This window comes from Eptatretus burgeri, chromosome 6 (assembly GCF_056783735.1).
Source record: "Eptatretus burgeri isolate ZD-2024b chromosome 6, Ebu_testis_v1, whole genome shotgun sequence".
NCBI lineage: Eukaryota > Metazoa > Chordata > Myxini > Myxiniformes > Myxinidae > Eptatretus > Eptatretus burgeri.
Window position 1 is genome coordinate 114,297,948 of NC_140966.1, and position 26,072 is coordinate 114,324,019.

The 26,072-nt window shown below is 53.0% G+C and overlaps 1 protein-coding gene across 1 annotated transcript in view; it reads right to left on the bottom strand.

Moving 5' to 3' along the window:
• Nucleotides 1-25,603, bottom strand: part of SLC15A5 (solute carrier family 15 member 5) — a 115,515-nt gene extending 89,912 nt beyond the window's left edge. Inside the window, exon 1 of the mRNA XM_085886875.1 lies at nt 25,469-25,603. Within this exon, the coding sequence (XP_085743001.1) occupies nt 25,469-25,523 (55 nt within the window). The 5' untranslated portion in view covers nt 25,524-25,603. The remainder of the gene's footprint in view (nt 1-25,468) is intronic.
• Nucleotides 25,604-26,072: the final 469 nt, after the last annotated feature.

Genomic DNA, 26,072 nt, shown 5'->3' on the forward strand with positions numbered 1-26,072 from the left:
TAAAAAAAATAAGGGTTTCGTCGACTCCCCTGATTTGCGACAAAGTGACCTTGACCTTTGACCTTGACCTTGAAAATTTTATGCGCTGAAAGGGACCTCTATTGGACTCTGATATGCGAAGTTACAAAAATTTCCAATGATAACTGTGCTCTGCAGAGTGATCGATACGTGATTACAGACAAACAAACAAACAAACAAACAAAAAAAAAACATACAAGCTGACTCACATATCTTGCAAAAACTTCGTTTTGGCAAGATAGGAAGGAAGTGTTCATTCATCCAATTTGGACATATGTGACATTCCGGGCGTCTCCGGGAGGCGTATGTTTAATATGACGGTTCAGAGATTGCTAATCGCGTGCGAATCGAGACATTCCTTGTCAACCATTTTGTTGGAGAGCTGAAGCCATTTGGTGAGCAATCTACAATATTCACACTGTCACTGAACACTGTATCGATCGACTTGAACAAAGTTCAGGGGCCACACGCCTGCGATGGCCCCGCGCTTAGTACAAATAAAAAAATTGAAATGTTTCGTTGACATCACAGCAGGATGAACGGGAGGTACACACGCTCGCTCTAACCTGTCTACCCTGGGTTCGAATCCTGACCCAGCTATAAACTGTCATTCCGGTGTTTCACACGCTGGGTGATTCATCAATGTATGTTCTGTTAAACTGGATGTTACATCTGCTGGAATTTATCCCCACCTCTCCTCCCCTCTCCCACTCCTTTCCATCTCTCTCCCCCCTCCCTCTTTCATCCCTCTCTCTCACACCCCTCTCCCTCTCTCTCCATCTCTCCAACCCCACCTCCTCCCATATCTATCTCTCTATGTTTCTGTGTCTCTCTCTCTCTCGCTCTCTCTCTCTCTCTCTCTCTCTCTCTCTCTCTCTCTCTCTCTCTCTCTCTCTCTCTCTCTCTCTCTCTCTCTCTCTCTCTCTCTCTCTCTCTCTCTCTCTCTCTCTCTCTCTATCTCTCTATCTCTCTATCCCTCTATCCCTCTATCCCTCTATCCCTCTATCCCTCTATCCCTCTATCTCTATTCCTCTATCTCTATTCCTCTATCTCTATCTCTATTCCTCTGTCTCTATCCCTCTCTCTCTATTCCTCTCTCCCCTATCACTCTCCATCCCACCCCTATTCCTCTCTCTCCCCCTTTCTCTCTCACCCTTTCCCTCTGTGTCTCTCCCCACCCACCTCTCTCTCTCTCTCTCTCTCTCTCTCTCTCTCTCTCTCTCTCTCTCTCTCTCTCTCTCTCTCTCTCTCTCTCTCTCTCTCTCTCTCTCTCTCTCTGTCTCTCTCTCTCTCTCTCTCTCTCTCTTCCACCACTCTCCCTCTTCCTCCCACCCCTATCCCTCTCCCTCCCACCCTGATCCCTCTCCCTCCCACCACGATCCCTCTTTCTCCCACCCTTATCTCTCTCCCTCCCTTCCTGATCCCTCTTCCTCCCACCCCTATCCCTCTCCATCCCACCCCTATCCCTCAACCTCCCACCATGATCCCTCTTCCTCCCACCCTATCCCTCTCCATCCCACCCCTATCCCTCAACCTCCCACCATGATCCCTCTTCCTCCCACCCCTATCCCTCTCCCTCCCACCCTGATCCCTTTCCCTCCCACCCTGATCCCTCTCCCTCCCACCACGATCCCTCTTTCTCCCACCCTTATCTCTCTCCCTCCCTTCCTGATCCCTCTTCCTCCCACCCCTATCCCTCTCCATCCCACCCCCATCCCTCAACCTCCCACCCTATCCCTCTCCCTCCCTCCCTGATCCCTCTCCCTCCCACCCTCATTCCTCTCCCTCCAAGCATAATCCCTCTCCCTCCCACCCTGATCCCTCTCCCTCCCAGCGTTATAAAATCTCCCTCCCTGATCCCTCTTCCTCCCACCATATCCCTCTCCTTCCCACAGCAATCCCTCTTCCTTCCACCCTATCCCTCTCCCTCCCACACTATCCCTCCCCATCCCACCCCATCTGCTCCTCCACCCTTCCCCCTCTGTTAAGGGGACTGTTAAGAATTGATGGTTTCATTTTGAATTTGCCAGGTAGATAGATAGCATGGGGTTTCAATGCTCAAACCCGGTGGTTAAAAGGAAAAAGTTGCTGTCTTGCCTGGGTTCGAATCCCGACCCAGCTATAAACTGTCATCTTTCCCTCCCTTAAACCCCCCCCCCTTCTCACCCCCAGAAAAGCAAGAAGCTGCCAAAACCCTGCCCGAGATGGGGTCTGCTCTCGCTTTTTTTGCTCAAATTAGTGGAGTCGATCTATTTTTTACTTTTGGTTGGAAGCTCCTTCTTCTTAGAAAAAAAAATATACATATATATATATATATATATATATATATATATATATATATATATGTAAATACGAGGTGTGTTCAAAAAGTATCCAACCTCAATTTTTTTGTGCGTAAACAAATGAAGCTCGGGAGGCGTGGTTTGGTGCAAGAATGTCGGCGATCCTAATCCGTATGCGTGAATATTTCCCGCCTGCAGAAGCTGTCAGTCGCCGACAGACCGCCGATGAGTGAGGAAGTGTAAGTGAGCGGCGTCGGATTTTCGTTTTTGACAAAATGACGGATCACTGTGGTCTCATCGCCAGTGATCACTGTGTTTGAGAAGTTGGGATCGCTGTTCAGTCTCCAGCATGTCCTGTGCGATCTCCAAACAGAGTTGCTTCTGCTCGATCGTTATCAGCTTTGGCACGAACTTCACTGAGATTCTCCTTTAGCCCAAATCCTCAGTCACAATGGAATGAATGGATCCAATGCTGACGCCCGCCTCGTCTGCAAGTTCTCTGATCGTGATTCGACGATCCTGCATCAGCAGGGTCCTCACTTGGTCAATGACGATCTCATTTCGGGATGTTGAGGGCCTACCAGAACGTGCTTCACTTTCCACTGATGTGCGACCATCTTTGAAGCGGTTGTAGCACTCTTTTATCTGTGTGGTTCCCATTGCTTCATTCCTGAAGGCCTGTTGAATCTTGCGGATCGTTTCCACTTGGGAATCGCCAAGCTTTACACAAAATTTGATGCAGTAGCGTTGTTCAAGTTTTTCCGTCATTTTGTCAAAAACGAAAAAACGACGGCGCTCACTTGCACTTCCTCACTCATCGGTGGTCTGTCGGCGACTGACAGCTTCTGCAGGTGGAAAATATTCACGCATACAGATTAGGATCGCCTTCATACGTGCACCAAACCACGCTTTCATTTGTTTACGCACGGAAAATTAAGGTTGGATACTTTTTGAACACACCTTGTATCTATTATATATATATATATATATATACATCTATTATATATATATATATATATATATATATATATATATATATATATACATATATATACATATGTATATATATATATATATATATATATATATATATATATATATATATATATATATATATACATATATATATACATATATATATATATATATATATATATATATATATATATATATATATATATATATATTGTTGCGGTATTCGCGCCCGCCGGCGTGCTGACGGCCACGTAACTCGAATCGCGGCACGTCGCCCACCGGACGGACAATCCAGTCGTGACCCTCTCGGACTAACGCCGGGAACCAGTCACGGGTGGACCTTTCGGTCTCACCGCGATCGAGCCAATCAGCCCCCGCGTGGGATAGGGTTGCTCGCCGACCCGACCTACCTAAGTACCCACGCGGAGGGTAGACCGGGCGATCGCACCTCGCCGCAGGTCGACTTCGGACACGGGCCACTTAAGCGACCCGTTCCGTACTATCAGAATAACCGAGCGGTGTTATCGTCGACCTCGACGGTTCGATTAATTATCGGGCGTATTCAGCCCACTACCAACCCTTTACGTGAAGCAAGATGGGGATTCAATGGAGGGAAAGACGAAGCGAAGCAGGAGAACAGTTCAACAATAAAGCACATTTATTCGTGACGAACGGAAAGCACACAAATACAATTCCACCAAATGCACACAAAAAAAAGAAAACAAAATTCCATTTACACAAAAAGCAAATATAAAAGTGAAAACAGTGCAGAGCTAATACCGACTACCGAGCACACGGCAACACTTATAAAATTCTACCTCACAGACGGCGCCGACAACACATACCCAAAACCAAGGAAAAGAAATACCCTCAAGGATGAGGCGGGCCTGAGGCCGAGACCGGGTCGCGCCTACCCGTCTGGTGATGAGACGCGGAGCGGCGATGGCGCCGCAACCCGCGGGCCTCGTGGACGGTGTCTGGTAGGGGGTGGGAACGGGGCCCCCTTGGTCGCACTATCTCAGCGCGGGGGGAAACAGGAGGGGGTTGCTGATGCTCGGGGTATAGAGGATCTTTATTATCCCTGGTGTGCGTCTCCACCTCGGCCAGGTCGCGCTGCCGGCCTCCCTCGGGCGTGCAGCTCCCGGCACCGACGCGAGCACCCCCTCGTCTGCCTTCGCCGCTGCCGCCTCTCCGCCTCTGGACTCTCCACCCTGGACTCTTCTTTGGGCTCTCCTCGTTCGACTCTCTTCAGCTTCTCCAGCTACTGCAGGCTTCGGGCTCCAGACTTCCACACTCCGACTCCCCGACTCTCCACTCTCCGACTCTCCTGACTGACGAACACGGTCCTTTTATCCCCCCGTAGCTTCGCCTTTGACCCCCTCCCTTTGACCTTTCACCTCGCTCCCCATTGGCCCGAGAAAAAGTGGGCGTGAAGGCTTTTTGATCCACAAATTTGCATATATCGATCGTTCTGGAGGCGGGGCCAAATCGCCCCTCGCTCACCGATTGGACGGCAAAAAGTGGGCGTGTGTCGTTTTTGATCCGTTTTTGAAGCACAAAATCCGTGATTTTGTACACGCTGTTCAACGTGCGCCCTGCACGAGTCCAACACCGGTACCCACAGCGGGGCAAGAACGGTGGCGATGCTACGGTTGCGAGGTGTGACGTGAAGGTCGTGGCGGTTGTGGTGAAGCGGTGTTGTGGTTGGTGGTTGATGTTGTGGTTGTGGTGGTAATCGTGGCGGTTGGTCCAAAATAAAGATAGTTAAAGAAAAACGGCTATCCTGAAGAGTCGCAGCACGCATGAATAACATTTATTCCCACTAGACAACGGGTTTGGGCCTAACTACACATGCACTTACCGAGATACCTCACCTAAGGGACCTGAATGGTGGTTTGCGAATTTGGTAACCACAACACTACCCCCTCCCCTTTTTACAGACTCGTCCCGAGTCGTCAAATTTTCGTGTGCCATCATGTGTAGTTTTCCCCTAGTACATTTTACCTACGGATCCCTGGGTGCGACATTCATGGTATTCGTGTCCCCAAAATAAATAACCTGAGGGCTGCGTAACTATCTAAACAAACTCACTCACACGGACGACTTAAATAAAATTGCCGGCGCTAGACAGACATGCCGGGGGCGCACTCATATTTACAGTACATCTTAACCTTAACTTACAAATTTTACACTAAACCATGGCCCAGGATCACTGAACTCTGCAAAGAAAAGCAGTTAGCAGGGAGCCAGGCTGCCCACATGCAGTCTCTGGCTCAAAACAATGCAGGTGACAGGGAACGTGGCTGGCTGCTCACACGCAGTCCAAGGCCTTCCCTTTTGAACTGAACGCAGTGAACCACAACGGTGCATGGGCTGCACAACGCAGTCTCCGTGCCAGCTCAAGTGGCACACGCAATGAGCACAACGAATGGATGCATGAACACAAACACGGTGCACGGGCCGCCACTGCAGGCCCGTGTTGTAGCTGCCAACAGGGCAGTTCTCGCAGCTTGCAAACTGTTGCCTTGCGGATCCTGGCGCACATGGAAATGAACAGGGGGGGGGCAAAGCAAAATTGAACGGGGCTGGTGGACAGGGGCTGTGGGCATGGCATGGCAAAGGTAGCAGGCAAACACAGCCCGCCGAAGAAGGCCGCCGCAGGCAAACACAGCCGGCAGATGAACTGGCCGGCACAGGCCTTGAAGTACCACAGCTGCAGATGATCCGGCCGGCACAGGCCTTGCAGCACAGCAGCTGCAGACGATCCAGCCGGCACAGGCCTTGCAGCAAAACAACAGCTGCCGATGAAGTTGGCCGGCCTCTGCCTCGCAGCAACGCAGCCAGCAGATGAAGCTGGCCAGCCTTTGCCGTTCAGTGGAGGTTGGTGGAGGGAGTGCGGTGGTGCTGGCCACTTGGAAGGCGGGCTCGGACCTACCTACCTGTCTCCCTCCCACCTATCGCATTTGCCTGTCACTGTACATACCCACTCCCTTAATTTGTCAAACCCCAATTTAGCCCCAACTTAATTTTTTTTGTTGTTTTTATTTTTACTCCCCCACTATAAATCGTCCCCTAACCCCCTTTATCGTCCTTGTTCGGCTAACCTATCCTGTCACCTAGCCTACTCCCAACCCCTACGTTCCCTTCCCGGAGGGGAATAAGGGAGAGCTAACGTCCTGTGTCGAGGCCCAAGGAAGCCTCAGAATGGCCTCCCCAGAGTTCGGCGATCTTAACACCAAGTGGGTCCAGCGGCCCACAACGAGAGCGAGGGGATGGATGGTGCGGAGGGGTACATCTCCTAATCTACCCTAACCATTTAACTGTTAAACTACCCCGGGGCTTTCAACAAGCGCCTCTCGCTTAAAGTATTGGTTCTAATAACCCAGATTCCCGTCGCCTGTGTTGGTGTCCTCACAATTTCGGGCCTCGCCCCCCAATTTTCTCTCCGTGCCCTCACACGGTCTCCTGGCTGGGACACGTGGCTCCCTTTGGCAGGCACGACCCTCTGCCGAATCTCCCGCTATGGCACCCCCGGGCACTACACTGCCTCCGAGCCTACCAGCTCCCTAACACCGGGGAGTGCCCCCCATGGCACCTCCCCTGAAACGCACACGTGGCAGGCCGGCCTCCCGGGCCCCTTTCCGAGGGTCACCCGTGCCCACAACACTGCCCACGCGGCTAATGGCGCCCCGGGCCCCCGCACCAAGCAGGCGCACCCGTGCCCACTACTCTATCCCGGCCCCCCATGGGCCCATGGCCTACCGCGGCCGACTAGCCTGGTGCCCGGGGTACCCTCTCAGCGATACTCACCTTTCGCAGCCACGCTCCCAAGCCCGTCAACAGGGCTCCTGCACCCCTCCAAATGGGTTTCGAGCCTACTTTCCCACCAACAGCAAAACGACCTCCATTTTTCAATTTGACTAACCCAGCTAACTCACTTTACTCTGACCCCGGGGTCCCTTGGGCGGGAGTCACTCCTCCCCCCAATCACTCATCGCACCATGCATTCCCCATTCACTCCACACACACAGACCCGCTGGCCTCACTCACTCACCATGTACTCACCTCTCAACTCTTCAACACTTCAACACACACACCACTGAACTCTGCCATCCTTCTAACTATCTCCCCTAACTAACTCGTGCTCCCACGTCGTCCCTTAAACTACAGCACGTTCCATTTAACACTACGTAGCTAAACTACGTCCCCGCTACACATCCACAAGTCTGTCTCTGTCTCCAAATCATAAATTCATTTTATTTCCCAACCTAAAGCTCACTAAATCCCTCTACCTAATCCATTCCACGGACTCCATGAGGACTTACCCCTGCCCCATGAAGTCGGTCTAACTAAGCTAACCCTTCCCCCTAACTAGTTTCCATCCTGTGCCCAGGTCAAGGGGGTCTTCCACCCCTTGACCAGGAATCCTGTGCACCCGAAAGTGAGGCTCGCTTTTTTCTTTTTTTTCTTTTTTTCCCATGCGCAGCACCCGCGCGGCAACTCGCGCATTTCGCACCTGCCCGTGACGTCATGCAGCTGCACGTGTACCTCGTCCCTCCTTGGACGGTACCATCCGGCAGAGATACCCCTCCTGCCGGATTCCAACCCCACGTGCAGCCATGACGTCACCGTGCGCATAAAAAAAAAACACAAGCCCCACGTCTCGAGGGGTTCCCCACGCGAACACATGTGCTTTGCCCGTTGGAGCTTCACACACACGATCGCGTGGAGAACCCGTCCGGTCCAAATCCGTTATCCTGCCTAAACTTTGTCCGTCCGCGGGATCGGCAAATCCACCGCTGGCGTTTCCGGACCGGGACTTCACTCTCGCAAGCGAGCACGTGGTGGTCTCGTGCGTTGCACAGCACGAACCGCGTGCTCACTGCTGGGTGAACCCGGCACGGTCCCCGAAACAACTACAGCCGCTACTCGGCTTTCTCTCCTCTGTCGCCGTCGTCGCCATTCGACCCACGCACACCTGCGTGTTACGACGCACACAGTCCACACCATCACATTCACACCGGGAGATGCGGCTGCGTGCTCCCGCATGCCAACCGACATCTCCCTCACATACCGCTCTCTCACACACACGGTCTCCCTTGCACACAGCGACCTTGCACACGGCCGTTCACTCACGCGTGCCTCACTACTCTCACACCGTGCCTCATCCACACACGCGGGGGCGCTCACCCGCGGTACCTCACTCATACACACGGCGACACTCACACACGCGGTCTCTTCCATACAGGGTGCCTCACCCACACACGCGGGGGCACTAACCCGCGGTGCCTCACTCGCACTCCGTGCCTCATCCACACACGCGGGGGAACTCAACCGCGGTGCCTCATTCACACACACGGCGACACTCACACACGGTGCCTCTTCCACACACCGTCCCTCACTCACACACGCGGGGGAACTCACCCGCGGTGCCTCACTCGCACTCCGTGCCTCATCCACACACGCGGGGGCACTCAACCGCGGTGCCTCATCCACACACCGTGCCTCACTCATACACGCGGGGGCACTCACACACGCGGTCTCTTCCACACACGGTGCCTCACCCACACACGCGGGGGCACTAACCCGCGGTGCCTCACTCACACTCCGTGCCTCACCCACACACGGCGTGCTGGGAAGCACACACTCCGGCACAATCGCCACCTCACCATTCACACACGGGGTCGCTTCCACACACGGGGACGCACTCACACCTTGCACCACACACACAGGGACAACCACACTGGGGATTCGTGTCCCCACAAGGGTCTCCGGGGCCTCTATACCCCCCAAGCTCTCCAAGCACCTGTCCACAGCACCCGTCCTCTCAACCTCGCAAAGCACGACCGAACTCACCTGGTCGTGACTTGCCTCAAGGGGGCATACTCCCTCCCCTCGTTCCTGGAGGAGGCCATCCAGGTGCTCGCACTGGGTCTCTACCCAGTCCGCCAGCTCACCCCCATTGTCCTCCACTACCTCTGTGTGTGTGTGTGCGTCACTTACCCGTCTTCCTCGTGTAGTCTTTCCTCTATTTTTTCTATCTCCCGTGTCTCTCCCAACTCTTCACCCTTTACCTCCCTTGTCTCAACTATTATTTCCTTTGTCACGGCCTTCATGCCCGCGTCTCACCCCGGAACTTTTTCATCTCTTCCCTCATTTGCTGTGTATTCGCATCCATCGTCGTTTTCACTTCATTTGTATTTGTATCCATCTTTTCGTTCATGCCTTTCATTTCCGCATTCATTTGTGCCAGCATGGTGAATAGCTGGGCCATGCCGGATGCACTCAGCTGAGCCGTTTCGGCAGGGGTTGGGGAAGGGTTTTGGTGGAGAGGGGGGGGGAGGTGTCATACACCGCGGCCGCTGCCGCACCCACCTCGGGCCCTGGGTTCAGTTGGGCGAGTCCGTGTTCCTGCACAATCAACATTTCCTGCTCGGGGATTCCATCCTGGACCATGGATTCTACATTACTACACATATACATTTCTAATACCCCCGGCTCCCGCTCGCCTTGAGACGCCATCTTGCTTCTCGTGAAGGGTTAATTTAGCTCGCTCGTAATTTGGAGGGAATCGGGGGTCGCTTCTCTCACCCCTGGACCGATTCCCGTGAATTTCGCTGGAGACAGGAGAGCCTGTTGTCCCGCTCTCCAATACCAGTGCCGCGAGGAGGGCGATGAATTTGTATCGCACGACCTGACACCAGTGTTGCGGTATTCGCGCCCGCCGGCGTGCTGACGGCCACGTAACTCGAATCGCGGCACGTCGCCCACCGGACGGACAATCCAGTCGTGACCCTCTCGGACTAACGCCGGGAACCAGTCACGGGTGGACCTTTCGGTCTCACCGCGATCGAGCCAATCAGCCCCCGCGTGGGATAGGGTTGCTCGCCGAATTCGACCTACCTAAGTACCCACGCGGAGGGTAGACCGGGCGATCGCACCTCGCCGCAGGTCGACTTCGGACACGGGCCACTTAAGCGACCCGTTCCGTACTATCAGAATAACCGAGCGGTGTTATCGTCGACCTCGACGGTTCGATTAATTATCGGGCGTATTCAGCCCACTACCAACCCTTTACGTGAAGCAAGATGGGGATTCAATGGAGGGAAAGACGAAGCGAAGCGGGAGAACAGTTCAACAATAAAGCACATTTATTCGCGACGAACGGAAAGCACACAAATACAATTCCACCAAATGCACACAAAAAAAAAGAAAACACAATTCCATTTACACAAAAAGCAAATATAAAAGTGAAAACACAGTGCAGAGCTAATACCGACTACCGAGCACACGGCAACACTTATACAATTCTACCTCACAGACGGCGCCGACAACACATACCCAAAACCAAGGAAAAGAAATACCCTCAAGGATGAGGCGGGCCTGAGGCCGAGACCGGGTCGCGCCTACCCGTCTGGTGATGAGACGCGGAGCGGCGATGGCGCCGCAACCCGCGGGCCTCGTGGACGGTGTCTGGTAGGGGGTGGGAACGGGGCCCCCTTGGTCGCACTATCTCAGCGCGGGGGGAAACAGGAGGGGGTTGCTGATGCTCGGGGTATAGAGGATCTTTATTATCCCTGGTGTGCGTCTCCACCTCGGCCAGGTCGCGCTGCCGGCCTCCCTCGGGCGTGCAGCTCCCGGCACCGACGCGAGCACCCCCTCGTCTGCCTTCGCCGCTGCCGCCTCTCCGCCTCTGGACTCTCCACCCTGGACTCTTCTTTGGGCTCTCCTCGTTCGACTCTCTTCAGCTTCTCCAGCTACTGCAGGCTTCGGGCTCCAGACTTCCACACTCCGACTCCCCGACTCTCCGACTCTCCTGACCCTCCTGACTGACGAACACGGTCCTTTTATCCCCCCGTAGCTTCGCCTTTGACCCCCTCCCTTTGACCTTTCACCTCGCTCCCCATTGGCCCGAGAAAAAGTGGGCGTGAAGGCTTTTTGATCCACAAATTTGCATATATCGATCGTTCTGGAGGCGGGGCCAAATCGCCCCTCGCTCACCGATTGGACGTCAAAAAGTGGGCGTGTGTCGTTTTTGATCCGTTTTTGAAGCACAAAATCCGTGATTTTGTACACGCTGTTCAACGTGCGCCCTGCACGAGTCCAACACCGGTACCCACAGCGGGGCAAGAACGGTGGCGATGCTACGGTTGCGAGGTGTGACGTGAAGGTCGTGGCGGTTGTGGTGAAGCGGTGTTGTGGTTGGTGGTTGATGTTGTGGTTGTGGTGGTAATCGTGGCGGTTGGTCCAAAATAAAGATAGTTAAAGAAAAACGGCTATCCTGAAGAGTCGCAGCACGCATGAATAACATTTATTCCCACTAGACAACGGGTTTGGGCCTAACTACACATGCACTTACCGAGATACCTCACCTAAGGGACCTGAATGGTGGTTTGCGAATTTGGTAACCACAACAATATATATATTGTTGCAGTATTCGCGCCCGCCGGCGTGCGACGGCCACAACACTCGAATCGCGGCACGTCGCCCACCGGACGGACAATCCAGTCGTGACCCTCTCGGACTAACGCCGGGAACCAGTCACGGGTGGACCTTTCGGTCTCACCGCGATCGAGCCAATCAGCCCCCGCGTGGGATAGGGTTGCTCGCCAAATTCGAACTACCTAAGTACCCACGCGGAGGGTAGACCGGGCGATCGCACCTCGCCGCAGGTCGACTTCGGACACGGGCCACTTAAGCGACCCGTTCCGTACTATCAGAATAACCGAGCGGTGTTATCGTCGACCTCGACGGTTCGATTAATTATCGGGCGTATTCAGCCCACTACCAACCCTTTACGTGAAGCAAGATGGGGATTCAATGGAGGGAAAAGACGAAGCGAAGCGGGAGAACAGTTCAACAATAAAGCACATTTATTCGCGACGAACGGAAAGCACACAAATACAATTCCACCAAATGCACAAAAAAAGAAAACACAATTCCATTTACACAAAAAGCAAACATAAAAGTGAAAACACAGTGCAGAGCTAATACCGACTACCGAGCACACGGCAACACTTATACAATTCTACTTCACAGACGGCGCCGACAACACATACCCAAAACCAAGGAAAAGAAATCCCCCAAGAATGGGGCAGGCCTGAGGCTGAGACCGGGTCGGGCCTACCCGTCTGGTAATGAGACGCGGAGCGGCGATGGCCCCGCAACCCGCGGGCCTCGTGGACAGTGCCTGGCTGGGGGTGGGAACGGGGCCCCCTTGGTCGCACTATCTCAGCGCGGGGGGAAACAGGAGGGGGTTGCTGATGCTCGGGTTATAGAGGATCTTTATTATCCCTGGTGTGCGTCTCCACCTCGGCCAGGTCACGCTGCCGGCCTCCCTCGGGCGTGCAGCTCCTGGCACCGACGCGAGCACCCCCTCGTCCGACTCTCTTCAGCTTCTCCAGCCACTGCAGGCTTCGGGCTCCAGACTTCTTTCGTTCTCGTTTGCGACTCCTTCTCGTTCTCGTCCTGCTGACTCCTTCGCGACTCTATTCTGACTGACGAACACCGTCCTTTTATCCCCCCGTAACTTCGCCTTTGACCCCCTCCCTTTGACCTTTCACCTCGCTCCCCATTGGCCCGAGAAAAAGTGGGCGTGAGGGCTTTTTGATCCACAAATTTGCATATATCGATCGTTCTGGAGGCGGGGCCAAATCGCCCCTCGCTCACCGATTGGACGGCAAAAAGTGGGCGTGTGTCGTTTTTGATCCGTTTTTGAAGCACAAAATCCGTGATTTTGTACACGCTGTTCGACGCGCGTTCTGCATGAGTCCAACACCGGTACCCACAGCGGGGCAAGAACGGTGGCGATGCTACGGTTGTGAGGTGTGCGTGAAGGTCGTGGCGGTTGTGGTGAAGCGGTGGTTGTGGTCGGTGGTTGATGTTGTGGTTGTGATCATGGCGGTTGGTCCAAAATAAAGATAGTAAAAGAAAAACGGCTATCCTAAAGAGTCGCAGCACGTATAAATGACATGTATTCCCACTAGACAACGGGTTTGGGCCTAACTACACATGCACTTACCGAGATACCTCACCTAAGGGACCTGAATGGTGGTTTGCGAATCTGGTAACCACAACACTACCCCTTCCCTTTTTACAGACTCGTCCCGAGTCGTCAAATTTTCGTGTGCCATCATGTGTAGTTTTCCCCTAGTACATTTTACCTACGGATCCCTGAGTGCGACATTCATGGTATTCGTGTCCCCAAAATAAATAACCTGAGGGCTGCGTAACTATCTAAACAAACTCACTCACACGGACGACTTAAATAAAATTGCCGGCGCTAAGACATACATGCCGGGGGCACACTCATATTTACAGTACATCTTAACCTTAACTTACAAATTTTACACTAAACCATGGCCCAGGATCACTGAACTCTGCAAAAGAAAAGCAGTTAGCAGGGAGCCAGGCTGCCCACATGCAGTCTCTGACTCAATACAATGCAGGTGACAGGGAACGTGGCTGGCTGCTCACACGCAGTCCAAGGCCTTCCCTTTTGAACTGAACGCAGTGAACCACAACGGTGCTTGGGCTGCACAACGCAGTCTCCGTGCCAGCTCAAGTGGCACACGCAATGAGCACAACGAATGGATGCATGAGCGGTTTGAACTGAATGCAGTGAACCACAACGGTGCATGGGCTGCACAAACGCAGTCTCCGTGCCAGCTCAAGTGGCACACGCAATGAGCACAACGAATGGATGCATGGACACAAACACGGTGCACGGGCCGCCACTGCAGGCCCGTGTTGTAGCTGCCAACAGGGCAGTTCTCGCAGCTTGCAAACTGTTGCCTTGCGGATCCTGGCGCACATGGAAATGAACAGCGGGGGGGGGGGGGCAAAGCAAAAATTGAACGGGGCAGGTGAACGTGGGCAGTGGGCATGGCATGGCAAAGGTGAGCAGGCAAACACAGCCCGCAGAAGAAGGCCGCTGCAGGCAAACACAGCCCGCAGAAGAAGACCGTTGCAGGCAAACACAGCCGGCAGATGAACTGGCCGGCACAGGCATCGAAGAAAAACAGCCAGCAGATGAACTGGCCGGCACAGGCCTTGCAGCACACAGCTGCCGATGAACTTGGCCGGCCTCCGCCTTGAAGCAAAACACGGCCAGCCGATGAAGTTGGCCAGCCTTTGCCGTTCAATGGAGGTTGGTGGAGGGAGTGCGGTGGTGCTGGCCACTTGGAAGGCGGGCTCGGACCTACCTACCTGTCTCCCTCCCAACCTATCGCCTTTGCCTGTCACTGTACATACCCACTCCCTTAATTTGTGAAAAACCAATTTAGCCCCCTTAATTTTTTTTGTTTTTTTTTTATTTTTACTTCCCCACTATAAATCGTCCCCTAACCCCCTTTATCGTCCTTGTTCGGCTAACCTATCCTGTCACCTAGCCGACTCCCAACCCCTACGTTCCCTTCCCGGAGGGGAATAAGGGAGAGCTAACGTCCTGTGTCGAGGCCCAATTCAAGCCTCAGAATGGCCTCCCCAGAGTTCGGCGATCTATAACCAAAGTGGGTCCAGCGGCCCACAACGACAGCGAGGGGATGGATGGTGCGGAGGGGTACATCTCCTAATCTACCCTAACCATTTAACTGTTAAACTACCCCGGGGCTTTCAACAAGCGCCTCTCGCTTAAACTATTGGTTCTAACAACACAGATTCCCGTCGCCTGTGTTGGTGTCCTCACAATTTCGGGCCTCGCCCCCCAATTTTCTCTCCGTGCCCTCACACGGTCTCCTGGCTGGGACACGTGGCTCCCTTTGGCAGGCACGACCCTCTGCCGAATCTCCCGCTATGGCACCCCCGGGCACTACACTGCCTCCGAGCCTACCAGCTCCCTAACACCGGGGAGTGCCCCCCATGGCACCTCCCCTGAAACGCACACGTGGCAGGCCGGCCTCCCGGGTCCCTTTCCGAGGGTCACCCGTGCCCACTACACTGCCCACGCGGCTAATGGCGCCCCGGGCCCCCGCACCAAGCAGGCGCACCCGTGCCCACTACTCTATCCCGGCCCCCCATGGGCCCTTGGCCTACCGCGGCCGACTAGCCTGGTGCCCGGGGTACCCACTCAGCGATACTCACCTTTCGCAGCCACGCTCCCAAGCCCGTCAACAGGGCTCCTGCACCCCTCCAAATGGGTCTCGAGCCTACTTTCCCACCAACAACAAAACGACCTCCATTTTTCAATTTGACTAACCCAGCTAACTCACTTTACTCTGACCCCGGGGTCCCTTGGGCGGGAGTCACTCCTCCTCCCAATCACTCATCGCACCATGCATTCCCCATTCGCTCCACTCACACAGACCCGCTGGCCTCACTCACTCATCATGTACTCGCCTCACAACTCTTCAACACACACACCGCTGAACTCTGCCATCCTTCTAACTACCTCCCCTAACTAACTCGTGCTCCCACGTCGTCCCTTAAACTATAGCACGTTCCATTTAACCTACGTAGCTAAGCTACGTCCCCACTACACATCCAAAGTCTGTCACTGTCTCAAATGTAATCCCATTTTATTTCCCAACCTAAATCTGGCTACAATCCCTCTAACTCATCCATTCCACGGACTCCATGAGGACTTACCCCTGCCCCATGGAGTCGGTCTAACTAAGCTAACCCTTCCCCCTAACTAGTTTCCATCCTGTGCCCAGGTAAGGGGGTCTTCCACCCCTTGCCCAGGAATCCTGTACACCCGAAAGTGAGGCTTGCTGTCTTCTTTTTTTTTTTTTTCTCTTTACATGCGCAGCACCTGCGCGGCAACTCAGAGCTCGCGCACTTTACACCTGCCCGTGACGTCATGCAGCTGCACGTGTTCCTCGTCCCTCCTTGGACGGGACCATCCGGCAGAGATACCCCTCCTGCCGGATTCCAACCACACGTGCAGCCATGACGTCACCGTGCGCAAAAAAAAAAACAAGCCCCACGTCTCGAGGGGTTTCCCACGCGAACACATGTGCTTTGCCCGTTGGAGCTGAACACACACGATCGCGTGGAGAACCCGTCCGGTCCAAATCCATTTACCTGCCTAAACTTTGTCCGTCCGCGGGATCGGCAAATCCACCGCGTGCGTTTTCGGACCGGGACTTCACTCTCGCAAGCGAGCACGTGGTGGTCTCGTGCGTTGCACAGCACGAACCGCGTGCTCACTGCTGGGTGAACCCGGCACGGTCTCCGAAACAACTACAGCCGCTACTCGGCTTTCTCTCCTCTGTCGCCGTCTCCGTCTCCATTCCACACACGCATACCTGCGTGTTACGACGCACACAGTCCACACCATTAAACTCACACCGGGAGACGCGGCTGCGTGCTCCCGCATGCCAACCGACATCTCCCTTACATACCGCTCTCTCACACACACGGTCTCCCTTGCACACGGCCGTTCACTCACGCGTGCGGGGGCACTCACCCGCGGTTCCTCACTCGCACTCCGTGCCTCATCCACACACGCGGGGGCACTCACCCGCGGTGCCTCATCCACACACCGTGCCTCACTCATACACGCGGGGGAACTCACCCACGGTGCCTCATCCATACTCCGCGCCTCACTCACACACGCGGGGGCACTCACCCGCTGTGCCTCATCCATACACACGGCGACACTCACACACGCGGTCTCTTCCACCCACGGTGCCTCACCCACACACGCGGGGGCACTAACCCGCGGTGCCTCACTCACACTCCGTGCCTCATCCACACTGGCCGTTTCATCCACACACACGGCCTCACTCACACACGGTGCCCCATCCACACACGCGGGGGCACTCACCCGCGGTGCCTCATTCACACACATGGCGACACTCACGCACGATGCCTCATCCACACTCGGCGTGCTGGGAAGCACGCACTCTGGCACCATCGCCACCACACCACTCACACACGGGGTCGCTTCCACACACGGTGCCGCACTCACACCTTGCACCACACACACAGGGACAACCACACTGGGGATTCGTGTCCCCACAAGGGTCTCCGGGGCCTCTATACCCCCCAAGCTCTCCAAGCACTCGTTCACAGCACCCGTCCCCTCAACCTCGCAAAGCACGACCGAACTCACCTGGTCGTGACTCGCCTCAAGGGGGCATACTCCCTCCCCTCGTTCCTGGAGGAGGCCATCCCGCTGCTCGCACCGGGTCCCTACACGCTCCGCGAGCTCACCCCCATTGTCCTCCACTACCTCCGTGTGTGCGTGCGCGTCACTTACCCCGTCTTCATCGTGTAGTCTTCCCTCTATCGTTCCCATCTCCCGTGTCTCTGCCAACTCTTCACCCTTTACCTCCCTTGTCTCAACTATTATTTCTGTTGTCGTCACCTCGTGTCTCGTCTCACACGTTTTGGTCTCCCCATTTAATTTTTCCCTTTCGGTCATCGTCACGACCCTCGCCCAACACGTTCCACGAATTATTTTTTCACCCGCCTCCACCGCGGGCCTGTCAGCCGTTGCACCCCCACCCAGCTCGTTTGCTCCCACACGTGGAGTCGCCATTTTTATCTCCCCGGTCACGGCCTTCATGCCCGCCTGCAGGCTTCGGCCCATGTTCTGCGTCTCACCCCGCAGCTTTTTCATTTCCTCCTTCATGTTTGCTTCCATTCCGTTTATTTGCTGTGTATTCGCATCCATCGTCGTTTTCACTTCATTCATTTGCTTGTTCATTTCGTTTTTCATTTCATTTGTATTTGTATCCATCTTTTCGATCATTTTCGCATTCATCTTTTAGTTCATTGCCGCCAGCATGGCGCATAGCTGGGCCATGTTGGATGCACTCAGCTGAGCCGTTTCGGCAAGGGTTGGGGAAGGGTCTTGGTGGAGAGGGGGGGGGGGAGGTGTCATACACCGCGGCCGCTGCCGCACCCACCTCAGGTTCTGGGTTCAGTTGGGCGAGTCCGTGTTCCTGCACAATCAACATTTCCTGCTCGGGGATTCCATCCTGAGCCATGGATTCTACACATTCTACATCCATTTCTAATACCCCCGGCTCCCGCTCGCCTTGAGACGCCATCTTGCTTCTCGTGAAGGGTTAATTTGCTCGCTCGTAATTTGGAGGGAATCGGGGGTCGCTTCTCTCACCCCTGGACCGATTCCCGTGAATTTCGCTGGAGACAGGAGAGCCTGTTGTCCCGCTCTCCAATACCAGTGCCGCGAGGAGGGCGATGAATTTGTATCGCACGACCTGACACAAGTGTTGCAGTATTCGCGCCCGCCGGCGTGCGACGGCCACAACACTCGAATCGCGGCACGTCGCCCACCGGACGGACAATCCAGTCGTGACCCTCTCGGACTAACGCCGGGAACCAGTCACGGGTGGACCTTTCGGTCTCACCGCGATCGAGCCAATCAGCCCCCGCGTGGGATAGGGTTGCTCGCCAAATTCGAACTACCTAAGTACCCACGCGGAGGGTAGACCGGGCGATCGCACCTCGCCGCGGGTCGACTTCGGACACGGGCCACTTAAGCGACCCGTTCCGTACTATCAGAATAACCGAGCGGTGTTATCGTCGACCTCGACGGTTCGATTAATTATCGGGCGTATTCAGCCCACTACCAACCCTTTACGTGAAGCAAGATGGGGATTCAATGGAGGAAAAGACGAAGCGAAGCGGGAGAACAGTTCAACAATAAAGCACATTTATTCGCGACGAACGGAAAGCACACAAATACAATTCCACCAAATGCACACAAAAAAAGAAAACACAATTCCATTTACACAAAAAGCAAACATAAAAGTGAAAACACAGTGCAGAGCTAATACCGACTACCGAGCACACGGCAACACTTATACAATTCTACTTCACAGACGGCGCCGACAACACATACCCAAAACCAAGGAAAAGAAATCCCCCAAGAATGGGGCAGGCCTGAGGCCGAGACCGGGTCGGGCCTACCCGTCTGGTAATGAGACGCGGAGCGGCGATGGCCCCGCAACCCGCGGGCCTCGTGGACAGTGCCTGGCTGGGGGTGGGAACGGGGCCCCCTTGGTCGCACTATCTCAGCGCGGGGGGAAACAGGAGGGGGTTGCTGATGCTCGGGGTATAGAGGATCTTTATTATCCCTGGTGTGCGTCTCCACCTCGGCCAGGTCGCGCTGCCGGCCTCCCTCGGGCGTGCAGCTCCTGGCACCGACGCGAGCACCCCCTCGTCCGACTCTCTTCAGCTTCTCCAGCCACTGCAGGCTTCGGGCTCCAGACTTCTTTCGTTCTCGTTTGCGACTCCTCGTTCTCGTCCTGCTGACTCCTTCGCGACTCTATTCTGACTGACGAACACCGTCCTTTTATCCCCCCGTAACTTCGCCTTTGACCCCCTCCCTTTGACCTTTCACCTCGCTCCCCATTGGCCCGAGAAAAAGTGGGCGTGAGGGCTTTTTGATCCACAAATTTGCATATATCGATCGTTCTGGAGGCGGGGCCAAATCGCCCCTCGCTCACCGATTGGACGGCAAAAAGTGGGCGTGTGTCGTTTTTGATCCGTTTTTGAAGCACAAAATCCGTGATTTTGTACACGCTGTTCGACGCGCGTTCTGCATGAGTCCAACACCGGTACCCACAGCGGGGCAAGAACGGTGGCGATGCTACGGTTGTGAGGTGTGCGTGAAGGTCGTGGCGGTTGTGGTGAAGCGGTGGTTGTGGTCGGTGGTTGATGTTGTGGTTGTGATCATGGCGGTTGGTCCAAAATAAAGATAGTAAAAGAAAAACGGCTATCCTAAAGAGTCGCAGCACGTATAAATGACATGTATTCCCACTAGACAACGGGTTTGGGCCTAACTACACATGCACTTACCGAGATACCTCACCTAAGGGACCTGAATGGTGGTTTGCGAATCTGGTAACCACAACAATATATATATATATATATATATATATATATATATATATATATATATATATATATATATATATATATATATATATATATATATATATATATATATATATATATATATATATATATATATATATATATATATATATATATATATATAAATGCCTGGTGTTAGCGCAGTGGTTAGGGCAGCGGCTTGGGATCCAAAAGGTCCTGAGTTCAAGCCCCGTTGGGCCACTGAATTAATACACCAGGGGGTTGACTCAGCCTGTCATCCTTCCGAGGTCGGCAAAATGAGTACCAGTATACTGGGCTGGTGTATACCCCGGTTAAAATAGGTGTACCATATCCCTGTATCGTAAGAGGCGACCAGGGTTGCGTCAGGAAGGGCATCCGGCGTAAAACATGTGCCAAATCACTATGCGGATCATACGGATGATCCGCTGTGGCGACCCCTAACGGGAGCAGCCGAAAGAAGAAGATATATATATATATATATATATATATATATATATATATATATATATATATATATATATATATATATATATATATATATATATATATATATATATATATCTGCCAGTCTGTAACCATTTTCGTTTCATATGCCAATTGAACGGATTGTTCATCGACGCGACACAAATTAATCCATGGCGGCAACTTGATATGAACCAACCAGATTTATTGGAGACCATCGGAGAACACAACACAAGCAAAACATTCACGACAATGCTTTTATTTACAATCTTTAACCCGTTCTTAACTAGGGAACCACGGACTACAGGTTTTGAGGGGGTCGCTACCGAGATATGCCTTAAACAACGTGCAGACAAAGACAGACAGCATGCATGCAAGACAAGACAGAGTACTTGGTGATGCTTCATGGACGAGAGGAAAGTGTCAAAAAGCACGAATGTCGCTCGTAACAAGTGGAAGTCCACGGATTCGAGCCCCCAGCTTGAACGCACCGCGTGGCAAAATGGAGGCGTCGTACTCTTGCCCCCTTCGCACAGCACGCGGTCTGCGCGCGCTCTGACCCCGCGTAAGGTCGACAGCACGAGACCGCCAAATCAACGATGGGCCTCAGCCGATCTCTCCCAAGGTCCAGCACACAAATCCAGGCCTAGCCTGTTCACCAGACAAGGCCCAAATCGAGGTGCCGGGCTCCGGCAAGCGGATCGGCAAACGTGTCAAGCCGTTGGAGTGAGCAGGGACCCTCAGAAGCTCCGTCATTTCCTCTCTTGCCTTCCCGCCTAGAAGCCTGACTTCTCAACTCCGTCCTCTCAGTTTCTTTCTGTAGAATCACCTTTTCTTTCCTTTTCCACGCTCGCATCTCAAAAGCCGGCTGCCGTCTCTCTCACGGCAGAATCACCTCCTCATAAGCGTCGATCGCCGACTCGACATGCAGGCCGCCTCTCCCACTGCCCCAAAAAGACAGACTCGATGTGCAGGCCGCCTCTCTTACGTTCGCTTGCTTCGAAAGCGACTATTTCCACACACTGAACCCTTTTACGAAGCCTTCGTTGGCTCGCTTCGAAGCCACCCGCAGTTTTTGTACTTCCGTTTCACTTCCTCTTTTCAGCGCTGTGGCCTCTGAGTTTCACTTCCTCTTTTCGGCGCTGGTGGCCTCTGAGTTTCACTTCCTCTTTTCGGCCACACCCTCTCAGCCGACTGGGCGGGGCCTCGTCCGGGATGGAGTAGGAAGAAGAGGGAGTTCTCGTTCCACCACCACCGCAGAAACAATAAAACAGCCTCTTACACTTCCCGACACACATGTAACGTCCATTTTACCACACAACCTAGCTAAACATGCATTTAATGGGGGGATCTGAGCTCATCCTATATTTAGTAGTCCAATAAGAGCCATTTCCGTAACAATATACAGTATATGTATTGTTGTGGGCCGGGGGTCGGTGGCGAGAACGACTGCAAGGTGGGGAAGTTTACGCCGTCTCTCACTGGTCTCCCTGGAATTATAGGCCATCGCTCCGGATAACTCCGAAGCCGGCGGGTCGATTAATCGACCGTGAAACGCCAATAACTCGACCACGTGACGTAGGGTTAATTGTCCAGATCCAATATACCTAAGTAACCACGCAGTCTTGGCTACCGGGGATTCACGCCCTTGGAACGTCTGGCCGAACCGGATCAATCTACCAGCTGCGATAGAGTATCAACTTCCACCAACCAACTCCGGCTCGGATGCAGTCGAGCGGGCCTGCCCAGGTCGTTCCGCTACGATGTAGCCCAACCACCGTCAACCAACTCGTAATCATCGCTCCTCATCACCACCCCTTCGTAACAGCAAAAACCCTTAAGAACCTCTCAGAACTCTCGTGCAACCCACCAACAATGCCTCAGAGAGTCTCTGGAATTTATGGACCTCCCTCAGTGGGGAGGGGCCTTGGTCAGCACATCTCGCTGTTCGCCTCTAATCGGCCAGGATCCTATGGGCACAGCCTTCCTGGGCAGGTTTCGGCCATGCCAGGAGAAAGCCGCCCCTCCCCTCCACGCATGTTTGAGGAAGGTGGATGGTGGTGAAGCCACCTCAAACATTCTCGGGAATCTGTCTCAGGCAAAGGTGCGCTGTGGCCCACGAACCGAGGGCACAAGCGCGATGGTACCGTGGATCACAATGGGGGATGTGAAAATAAAAGAAAGCAATTTATTAACCTAAGCCATCGCAGCGCACACATTTAATTCTCCCACAAAACAAAAGGAAGGGACCTGTCTCACACGTACTTAATGGAATAACTGACTTTTGGGACCTGTATGTTGGATGCAAATGGTTTCCAGATACGTAACAATATACAGTCAAAGCTCGTTACTATGCCACCCGTCGGGACCGAGCAAAAGTGGCATAGTAGCGAGAGTGGCATAGTAACGAGATTTTGTAAAAACGGCCTTATTTTCTCAAGTTACCCATCTGTAGTTAATCTTTAGACAAAATTTATTCCAGCAAGTAAAAGGCACGACTGTTGTATAAGCTAAGTGAACGGAGAACATACACACACTAACAGAGTTCACACACTAACATATGGCATGGCGAGAAACTCACGACACACAAAGCTTTCAAGAATCGTCGGCTGGCGCATCTTCTTTTGGCGGATCTCGTGCATCTCGTTGTCTAGCCGATCGCACGCTTGCCTCACACCGGGCTTCCCGCTTCTCTGCTGCATGAACTTCCGGATGGTGCCACAAGCGCGCTGGGCTTCCTCGAACGGAACGATTTCCTCCTCGACAGTTACCTCGTCATCTTCGCTTTCCACCGGCTCCTCACTGCACAGAATCTCCTCCGCAATCTCCTCCAGCGTGAAATACCTGCCAGTCGCGAGGTGCTCGTCGGCTTCGAGAAAGTCAGACTGCTCGATCTCCTCGTTCTCGTGCATCTTTTCCTCGGCAGGCAGAGCTTCCCAGATGTCGGGCAGCTCCGCATCCTGTGGCTCAGTTTGGATCTCCTCTTCGATGAACTTGACGCCCGGCAGAAACAGTTCCTGATCGTCGACTTGCCGACCTGCTCCCAAGCACGCCGGGCGACGTGTAGAGCGTCGAGCAACGTGAACTTGAACTCCTTTCCCTCGTCTATGGCCTCAAGCCGGCGGCATAGCAGGAGCTTCTTGTAGTGGCGCTTGAGGTTCTCTATGATTTCCTGATCCATTGGTTGCGAATTGGCTGTCATGTTGGGTGGGAAGAAGACCAGTTGGATGTTGTTCAGCTCGAGCTCGGGAGGGTGGCCAGAGAAGTTATCGAGACAGACCAGCACTCTGCGTCCCTGCTGGCCGGGTCGTCCGTCCCCACGCACGCAACATCTCCTCGAAAAGCTCCGCCGTCATCACGCCTTCGAGTTCGCCTTGTACTTGACCGGGATCTCTTTGTTCTTGAAGGCACGGGGTTTCTTGGAATTGCCAATCACCAGAAGAGGGAACTTCTCGCTGCCGCTCATGTTTGCCCCAACCAGAAGAGTGATCCTTTGCTTGCTTTTCTTTCCTCCAGTACACGCTCTCCCTGAAAGCCATGGTCTTATTCGGAAGCACTGCCAGAAGAGTCCAGTCTCGTCCAGGTTGAAGACCTCGTCTGCGGAGAACTGCCTGAGTAAGGGCCGGAGAACCTGTTGTTGCCACTCAAGAAGGGATTGCGAATCCACCGCTCCAGCTTCGCCCTGCACTGTCTTGAACGTGATGCCGTGGCGCTTCTTGAAATTGCCCAACCAACCGTCGCTCGCCATGAAGTCTGGGATGTGCATCTGCTCGGCCAGTTTCATCGCCTTCTCCTTGATCAGATCGCCGCTGACAGGCACATTCTGTCCTCTTGATTGCTTCAGCCACATGAGCACTCCCTCATCAAGCTTCGGGTCGTGAGCCTGCGTCAACTTCATGCGCTTCGATGGAAATCAGCTTTGATTGCAGCCTCGATTGCATCCTTCTTGCTGAGAATGCCCTTCACGGTGGTTCTCTTAACCCGATGCCCCATTTCTTGCTAATCTCCTGGCCAACTTGGACTGATCCGGCTCCTTCTTCGCGGCATCGATGATCTCCTTCTTCTCCTTCAGCGTAAAGTCGGTTCGCTTGAGTTTCTGAGCTGACATTATGGGCTGAATTTGAAAAAAAATGATGTCACTGTTGTACGTGTGCCTGCGTGTCTGTGTGTGTGCTCGCGCTTTTTTGTGTCTCGTTGTGCGTGTTGTGATTGGCTTGTTGTGGCTGGCATCGGGGAGAAGAATCGCGTGTTTTGACACAGTCTGACTATGCGCGTACGTATTGAGTTATGTTGTGCGCAGCTGGACTGTAGTTCGTCGCTTCGCCTTTGGAAGTGAGTGTGATAATCGAGCACTGCGCAATACAGATTTTTTCACGACTCGTGCCTTTTAACAGTCACACAGTAGTGGCATGGTAGCGAGAGTAGGGGGTGGCATAGTAAATTTATTTTGTATTGAATTTTGTCTGGACCAAGCAAAAGTGGTATAATAGCGAGAGTGGCATAGAAGCGAGGTGGCATAGTAACGAGCTTTGACTGTATATGTATGATACACCGGGATGATATATTTTAAAGCGAAATGTTTGTTTGTTTGTGACCCTACTACTCTGAGCTCCAATGGTTAATCACCACAAAACTTTATAGGATCACATTATTTACCACGTTGCACCTAAATATGGGTTTAAAGTCTTTTTCTCACAATTCATGAATTATAAACACCCGAGCTGCCACCTGCCACCGTCTCAGCAAGGGGAGATCCATATATACAATCACAATGCTTCATCAAAAGCCCATTTTCTTTCGGATTTCAACCCTGATAGCGATATAATTGGTGAGGTGGTAACCTTTGATCATCAAATATCGTATCAAGTGTGAAAAATAATTGTCAATTCAGACCTTACCATGATCGGTAAAACAGATGAAGGAGTCACGTGACCTCTGAAACTTGCGAATCATTCAAAAACCGAACATAGTACAAATGCAATCCACGCAACGATTTAAAGGTAATTTTACTGCTCATCGAAAGACGAAACTGTCAAGGTTGAAAAGCATGTTGAAAAAAGGTAGCCATCTGAGCTATCTTCACCAAATATACACCTCAAATGCATAGTATAATGTTAAAAGAACGAAGTTAACATCGTGATTTTATCTTTGATCGTAAATTTATCGTAGATGTTCGATTAATTTAATTGTAGATGTCTCACCTCAAATGAGAAAAAAATTTCGATTGTGTGTTGTCGGTAGAAACGGGAATTCAGTGACGAAATATCTTTGTGAGTGGAGCCAGTAACCTTGGCAACCATTAATTTTTTTCATTTTTTTTTCAAATAGTTTCTGGTTACCGTCACAGAAATATTCAATCACAGGTTAGATATATTTCATTTCTTACAATATTATAGATATCTCCGACCTCTTCACAACGTCTTATCTGAGGGGGCCATTCAAAAATGATGTACCGAACGCGTGGTGGTTGGGGTTTGGAGTGGGGTGGGGGTGGGTGTACAT